This window comes from Nansenia antarctica, assembly GCF_963989245.1.
Source record: "Nansenia antarctica genome assembly, chromosome: 15".
Lineage (NCBI taxonomy): Eukaryota > Metazoa > Chordata > Actinopteri > Argentiniformes > Microstomatidae > Nansenia > Nansenia antarctica.
The window spans coordinates 22,781,544-22,789,946 of record NC_137685.1 but is presented as its reverse complement, the minus strand read 5'-3'; the positions used below and the strand labels follow the sequence as shown (position 1 = coordinate 22,789,946).

The following is an 8,403-nucleotide window of genomic DNA, read 5'->3' as shown; positions in this document are numbered from 1 at the left end:
CAGGACAGGACAGGACAGGACAGGACAGGACAGGACAGGACAGGACAGACCAGGACGGGACAACTTGGGCAGGACAGCCGGGTTGGGCAGCTAATGGATGGTCCCTCAGAAAACCCAAGACAATGCTGTCAGACAAGGCTAGGCTAGCTCCAGAGATAGCTTGTTGCTAGGCTAGCTCCAGAGATAGCTTGTTGCTAGGCTATCTCCAGAGATAACTTGTTGCGCTGCTGCTGCACCTTTACTTCTTTACTGAATCCCCTCGGTCCTGAGAGGGAGAGAAGGCTGCAACAATCCTCTGGCTGCCACTGGAGTCCATCTTTTGCCACAGTTTATGCGCTGTCCAATGAGACCCTTACACGTGGATTAAGAGCCTCCCACCCAGAGCTGAGGTAAAGCTACATGTCTTCTGCGTGCTGGTGCACTGGTGGTATTGGTTATTTTTTGTAGCTTTTTTTGCTATTTATTATTTTAAAGTTGTTTATTATATGAACTGGAATTCTGGTAGAGTGAGTGTCTGTCAGGTTTGGGGCACCTGTCTCTCCTGCCTGTCTGTCGGTCCAGGGGAGGCTGGTGGAGGCTGTCCAGGGGAGGCTGGTGGAGGCTGTCCAGGGGAGGCTGGTGGAGGCAGAAATTGGACACCAGCCACCCCTGGTTATCAAGGCTTGTTCCATGTAGCTAAGCTAGTGTCGGCACTGCCAGGGACTATAATGGTGCATTCTACAACACATATTATTTTATTTTTTATTTTTTTATCTGATTTTATCCCTTTTTCACCCAATTTGGTATCCAATTGCACCCAACCTAGCATCCAATTATCCCCTGCCTATTGCGTAGGATCCGCCGCACGGCCCCGTGGCCGGCAGCCCCAGAGGAGATCGCCAGGCAGACTAGCTGACTGGCTCCTCGAGCCCGACACCGTTACTCCAGCACCAGACGGGGGCGGTGTTGCGCGACGGATCCTTGTCCGGAAAATAGTCCTATACCCCCCTTGGGAGCGGCCGCTCAATATGCCGCTCCCTGTGGGCCCCGGCCATATCCGGGTCTGGCGAGACCGGGATTCGATCCCAGTCCCCGGTGGGCAGCTTGCACTAAAGGCTAATGCTTAGACCGCTGCGCCACCGCGGGGCGATTCTACAACACATTTTAACATTTTATTTGGTTCATATACGTTAGGCAATGTACTCTGATTCTACTGCTCTCTATTTTTGTACACATTTATTTTGTATTCATTTTCTGAACAGGAGCTCCTAAGACAAATGCTCTGCATGGTTAGCTGTAAACACGGCTGTCAGAATGTCTGAGTTCTCTCTAGAGCACGTACTCTCCCGAGAACACTTTCTGTGAGGAGAATGTGTGAATAGCAGGTAATGAATGTAAGGGACAGTAAATTGATATCAAATGGAACAGACTGCACATCCATTCAATGGAAAAAGAGACATTATGTGTGTAAAGTACTTAGATAGAGCTATAAAATGCCAACCGTGCGATGCGTGTTGTAGTGAATGAGGATCAAATCAAATGAACTCAAATCAAATCAAACTCTATTTATAGAGTTTAAAACAATTTAAAAACAATTAAAAACAATTAAAAGACACTGAGACAAAACATAAGAGTATAACAAGTATAACAGTCGTGGGAGTTTAATTAAGACACTCAAACAACAAATGACGACTGTAGAGACTAATGCATGGTAAATACAAGCTCAAATGTCGTAAAAAAATGAATATTATATTGATATTATGAAGATATTTTGCCGTTTTTCTGTGTAGGAAGCAGGCCAATTTACAAGCGGCCAACTAGTGGTCGTTGTGTGTAAATAGCAGCTTCACATTGCAAAAAGCGGCTCTTTTAGTAGGTAAAAAAGGCACGGCTGTTCTAGTGTTAAATGAACGGAACGGCTGAAAGCATCTTCAGTAAAAGCAAGGCTAAGAGGCTGTCCTGACGCTCTCTGGTTCTCCCCCTCCTCTCAGGCTCCAGTCCCCCCTCTCCATGTCCTGCCTCTCCCCGTCCCTCAGTGACATGCCCCTGGGCACGGCCGGCGGGCCCAGGCCCACCCCCCACCGCTACATCTGCACCAAGGTCCTCCTGGCAGAAGGGGGCGACACTCCCTTCACTGAGCACTGCCGTAACTATGAGAACAGCTACAGGGTGAGGAGGCCTCGTGGTCCCTGGACAGGACCGCTGCGCAATATGAATTAGCTATTATGAGAGCAGGAGGAAGGGGGTGTAACTGTGTGTGTGTGTGTGTGTGTGCATGTGTGTGTAGACTCTCCAGACCGAGATCCAGAGTCTGAAGGACCAGGTGCAGGAACTGCACAGAGACCTGACCAAGCACCACTCCGTCATCAACACCGACACCATGGGGGAGATCCTGGACAGGTCTGTGCTCATCGACGGCCAGATCACCTCCCAGCACTCCTCTGTGGAGACCATGAGGGGCATGTTTGAGGAGGTACGTACGTGTCTCCAAATGTAGCAGAGGTGGTCTGGAATCATGCTCTTGTGATGAGTAGCCCTGCCCGAGACTTCTCAAGCCCAGATGGAGCCCTTGGATATCTTCTTGGTATAATGGTTTATATATGTGGCATCGACAGTGGGGGAAATAAGTATTTGATCCCCTGCCAATTTTGTAAGTTTGCCCACTGACAAAGAAATGAACGGTCTATCATTTTAATGGTAGGTTTATTTTAACAATGGGAGACAGAATATCAACAGAAAAAATCCAGAAAAACACATGATATAAAAGTGATACATTGATTTGCATTTGAGCGAGGGGAAATAAGTATTTGATCCCCTAGCAAAACATGACTTAGTACTTGGTGGAGAAACCCTTGTTGGAAGGCACAGAGGTCAGGCGTTTCTTGTAGTTGGTCACCATGTTTGTGCGTCTCAGGAGGGATTTTGGTCCACTCCTCTTTGCAGATCCTCTCCAAATCCTTAAGGTTTCAAGGCTGTCGCTTGGCAACTCAAAGCCTCAGCTCCGTCCACAGATTTTCTATGGGATTAAGGTCCGGAGACTGGCTAGGCCACTCCATGACCTTAATGTGCTTATTCTTCAGCCACTCCTTTGTTGCATTGGCTGTATGTTTTGGGTCATTGCCCTGCTGGACCCATCCATGACTCATTTTCAGTGTCCTGGCTGAGGTTCTCGACCCAGATTTTGCAGTACATGGCCCCGTCCATCGTCCCCTTGATGTGGTGAAGTCGTCCTGTCCCCTTAGCAGAGAAACAGCCCCAAAGCATAATGTTTCCACCTCCGTGTTTGAGGTGTTCTTGGGGTCATATCAGCATTTCTCTCCCTCCAAACACGGCGATTCGAGTTGATGCCAAAGAGCTTGATTTTGGTCTCATCTGACCACATCACGTTCTCCCAAGCCATCTCTGAATCATTCAGGTGTTCGTTGGCAAACTTCAGACGGGCATGTACATGTGCCTTCTTGAGCAGGAGGACCTTGTGGGCGCTGCAGGATCTCAATCCATTACAGCGTAGTGTGATACCAATGGTTGTCTTGGTGACTGTGGTCCCAGCTGCCTTGAGATCATTGTTAAGCTCCTCCTGTGTAGTTCTGGGCTGATCCCTCACCTTTCTCATAATCATCGATACCCCACGAGGCGAGATCTTGCTTGGAGCCCCAGACCGAGGGCGATTGATGGTTATTTTGTCTTTTCTCCATTTTCAATTAATCGCACCAACAGTTGTCTCCTTCTCACCAAGCTGCTTGCCGATGGTCTTGTAGCCCAAAATCAGTGGAGGGGGCTGAAGCTTCGAGTTGCCAAGCGACAGCCTTGAAACCTTAAGGATTTGGAGAAGCTCTGCAAAGAGGAGTGGACCAAAATCCCTCCTGAGATGTGCACAAACCTGGTGACCAACTACAAGATTCAGATTCAGATTCAATTTAATTTAATTGTCATTGGTATAGTGCAGGTACAGTGACAACGAAATGCATTTGGCATCCAGCCGGATAGTGCAATAGTGCAAGCCATAGGTATGTACAGATATATGTACAGGCAGGGGCGAGGTAAGTACAGTAAGATATACAGTAGATATGAGCAATGCAGTGGTTATTAATAATACAGTATATGTACTATGTGCAAAAACAGGGTTTCTCCACCAAGTACTAAGTCATATTTTGCTAGGGGATCAAATACCTATTTCCCTCCATCAAATGCAAATCAATTTATACCTTTTATGTCTTTTTCTGGATTTTTTTGTTGATATTCTCTCTCTCACTGTTAAAATAAACCTACCATTAAAATGATACCACCGTTCATTTCTTTGTCAGTGGGCAAACTTACAAATCGGATCAAATACTTATTTCCCCCACTGTATGGGAGAGGACCCGGGTTCGAACCCTGCCGTTTTCACAATCTCCCTATGTCTACCGGCATGGGGTCATTCTGAGGTCAAGGTATGATCGTGGATCACATGACACTAGCAGCTCGTGTGGTACCAGGAAGTGTGAGGGCACATGATTGGCTGTTCACAGTTCAATTAGATTCTGCCAATCAAAATATAACCTGATGATCATTGTATTTTCCCGTAGACATGGGAGGAGACCTTTCAGAGGGTCACCAATGAGCAGGAGATCTATGAAGGTAAGACTCTCCCTAAACACCCACCTCTCATGCATATTCATTTGCATCGGTGACTTTGTGTGCTGTCTGTAGGTGATTGTGTGTTGGGGGTTGCATGCGTTGGTTGCATGTGTTGGGTGTGTATGTTGGTGGTGTGTGTGTGTGTGTGTGTGTATGTGTTGGTGGTTGTCTGTGTCGTGTGTATTGTTGGTGTATGTGTTGGTGGTCTATGTGTTGGTAATTGTGTGTGTTTGTACGTGTTTTGCTGTCCTTTATGTGGTCTTTATGTGGTCTTTATGTGGTCTTTATGTGGTCTCTGTGTGGTCTTTATGTGGTCTCTGTGTGGTCTTTATGTGGTCTTTATGTGGTCTTTATGTGGTCTCTGTGTGGTCTTTATGTGGTCTTTATGTGGTCTTTATGTGGTCTCTGTGTGGTCTTTATGTGGTCTTTATGTGGTCTTTATGTGGTCTCTGTGTGACACATTCCAGCGCAGCTCCAGGACCTTCTGCAGCTGAAGCAGGAGAACTCGTACCTTGCCACCATCGCTCGGCAGATGGGACCCTACATCCTGTCCATCGCCAAGGTGAAGGAGCGTCTAGAACCCAGGTGATTACAACACACCAATCACCATTAAAAACTACAATTCCACCAATACAAACGTACAAATCCACCATTACAAACCACAAATCCACCAATACAAACGTACAAATCCACCATTACAAACCATAAATCCACTTTCAAAACCCTGATGACTTTTATGCAGCCAAAGAAAGGGATTTTAATGATCTTACAGTTAAATATTGGTGAAATCCTGTTAACGATGACTGATATAAATCTGATTCACTTACTTAGAAATACACTCACCGTTCCAACACTTTATTAGGAATCCCTGTAAACCTGTCAACAGTCCAAGCTGGTGGAGGTGGTGTAATGGTGTGGGGAATGTTTTCTTGGCACACTTTGGGCCCGTTAATACCAATCAATCATCGCTTGAATGCCACAGCCTATTTGAGTATTGTTGCTGACCATGTGCATCCCTTCATGGCCACAATGTACCCATCTTCTAATGGCTACTTCCAGAATGATAATGCACCATGTCACAAAGCAAAAGTCGTCTCAAACTAGTTTCATGAAAACGACAATGAGTTCAGTGTTCTTCAATGGTCTTCCCAATCACTGGATCTGAATCCAATACAACACCTTTGGGATGTGGTGGAATGGGATATTCACAACTTGAAAGTACACCTGAAAAATCTGCAGGAATTGTGTGATGCAATCATGTCATCATGGACCAGAATCTCAAAGGAATGTTTCCAACATCTTGTGGAATCAATGCCACAAAGAATTGAAGTTGTTTTGAGAGCAAAGGGAGGGCCCCTAACCCAGTATTAGTATAGTGTTCCTAATAAAGTGTTCAGTGAGTGTATTGCTTATTGTAAGTCGCTTCGGAAAAACAAAACAGTCTCCTAAATCATTTAAATGTCAAATGTAATGTTGCAGGTTTCAGGAGCCTAAGGAGCATAATGATGACCGAACAGAAACCATGCTGAAGATTTATGAGGACAGCAGCATGATGATGATGGATGAACACCACAGGTGCGGTATCCCTAATTGGCATCATCATCTAAATAACTAACAACACACTAACTCACTCTGCATCATCTAGTGGACATGATTTGCATTGATCCTGGTATCGATTGAGGCCGGCTAATTGCCTTGACAAACTGACTGCAGTGTGTGGATCATACATTATAGAATAGTATTGAAGTTATTTCCAGACGTTCAACTGGTGCACACAGTGCACCGTGTATTATGCACTCTATACAGTATACTGTATGTGTTCCCTTAGCGGCGACGACCAGACCAGCCCGTCTGACCGCGACTGGGACAGGAATGTCGACAACCGCGACCTCATCATCCAACCGGACGAGGACTCTGCCAAGACCAACGATTTCCATTGGCCGGGGAGGCATGCGAGCATCGCAGAGACAGCCAATCATAATGAGATTCCATTATAAGCTATCCTAGTTAACTGCCCCCGGCCCCACCGCCCCACACTCCCACCCCCCAGCCCTGTACCCCCCCCCCCCCCCCCGCCCCTCTCCCTCCAGCTCTGAGCCTAAATAGACCCAGCACACTCCCAGGGAGGGCATGTGACCCGTAGATAGCCCGCTCCTGATATTTCCTGGCAGCGGAGGGTTGTCATCGGCTCAGAGGTGAGCCCTTAGACGAGCAGCTCTCAGAGGCGCTCCACCCTGACCGACTCTGCAGTCCGTCTCCACTCCGAGCGGAGGGACCGACTCACGGAGCAAGGGGGTGGGACGATCGGCCGTTCTCACCCTGCTACGTCTCACTGTGACTCGCTCTGCCCAAATGGAATCAGATTCAGACGGTTCCAGACAACCTCACATCTTATCACGGGACTCATGGCGCATGCTGTGTTTGGTAACGTTCGTTATTAATTCGCGAACGAAAGAAAAATCTTTAGATTAGTTGAAGAGTTGTTCCCACTTCGGAAGCACTCGAATCATCATGAATCATCGAATCATCATGGTTCCCGCTTAAAAAGCCTTAAAGTCTGAAATCCAGCAATCCAATTTATAAGGCCTAAAAAGGTCCCAAATTCCAGTTATTCAGTCTAAAAATGAGGTGCTAGGTCTTAAAAATGAGATCCTGCAAGGAAATCAGTCCGACCACATCTATTTACGCCGAAATTAATCAAGCTGGAACCAAAGAAATGCCAATTCGCTTCCTTTTTTCGTCTGTATGGCAGTGAAATCCCTAGTTTCATCACCTCAAGGATGACAAAAAGCTATCATATGGTGCTGCGAATAGGTCAAAAATTCTATCCAAAGAGGTCTAAAGAATTTCTAAAAAGGTCTTAAATTTGACTTGTTGAAACTTGTAGGAACCCTGGTTCATGATCGGAGTGGATGACTTCACCTACCGGGAGCTACGAGTTCCTGAGAATCTAACGAACAATACCATAGGTGAGCAGGTCAGGAGGTCAGGATATCCTTCCCATGATGCCTCAGTGTCAACCGGCCCTGTCGTATTGGCTGTAAGACATAGATGGACTCAGCTTTTGAACATTTTACCTGGAGCTTTATGCCTTATGAGGAAGTGACTACCATGATGTTTCTAACGCTGATGCACAGAGGAAGAGGGCGATTTTTCAAATCTTTACTTTACTCAAATGTTCTATAATATCCTTGCGATGCTGTGAACAGTTCTGAATATGAAATGTGGTGTTTTATCATATCTTCCGAAACCCGATTGTTAATATTTACCATACACTATCAGTAGTACAGATAGAGGGTATTTAGGGAAGATTGATATGTTATGCATATTGTATGTTATGTGATGGATATGTTCCTGGTTCCTATCTTTGTCTTTCCCTTTCTCATGTATGCCGTAGAGCTGGTCTGTGTAACTCCCTCCCTCCCTTCCTCCCTCCTCCTTCTACTATATACCTCCATCTCTTTTTCCCTCCCTCCTTCTCTCGCTCTCCCCTCCTCTCTCTCGCCCTCCTTCCTTTCCTCCAGTGTGCCATAGAGCCTTGTGTGAAGGCTTCCTAGGACCACTACATAATGGATGACTCCCATCCTGGAGCATTGATCATGTTGGAATCGGGTGGGCGTTATCAGTATCCTCCGGTTTCCACATGGTGTCACTGAGTTCTTTACATGAGAGAGAGGAGAGAGAGAGAGAGAGAGAGAGAGAGAGAGAAGGAGAGAGAGCGAGAGAGAGAGAGAGAGAGAGAGCGAGAGAGGTAAATTGGTGAAATGTATGTAAGTCCCTTCTGCCTCTCCCCCCCCACCCCCCTCT

At 46.5% G+C, this 8,403-nt stretch overlaps 1 protein-coding gene across 1 annotated transcript in view; it reads left to right on the top strand.

The window, feature by feature from the left end:
* rnf207a (ring finger protein 207a) overlaps positions 1-8,153 on the top strand; it is a gene marked incomplete at both ends in the record, with an annotated part of 24,675 nt that extends 16,522 nt beyond the window's left edge. The window contains 8 exons of the mRNA XM_080546098.1: positions 1,971-2,148; positions 2,267-2,452; positions 4,545-4,596; positions 5,064-5,181; positions 6,076-6,171; positions 6,425-6,548; positions 7,484-7,573; positions 8,121-8,153. Coding sequence (XP_080402224.1) covers positions 1,971-2,148; positions 2,267-2,452; positions 4,545-4,596; positions 5,064-5,181; positions 6,076-6,171; positions 6,425-6,548; positions 7,484-7,573; positions 8,121-8,153 — 877 coding nt within the window. The remainder of the gene's footprint in view (positions 1-1,970; positions 2,149-2,266; positions 2,453-4,544; positions 4,597-5,063; positions 5,182-6,075; positions 6,172-6,424; positions 6,549-7,483; positions 7,574-8,120) is intronic.
* Between the last annotated feature and the right edge of the window lie 250 nt (positions 8,154-8,403).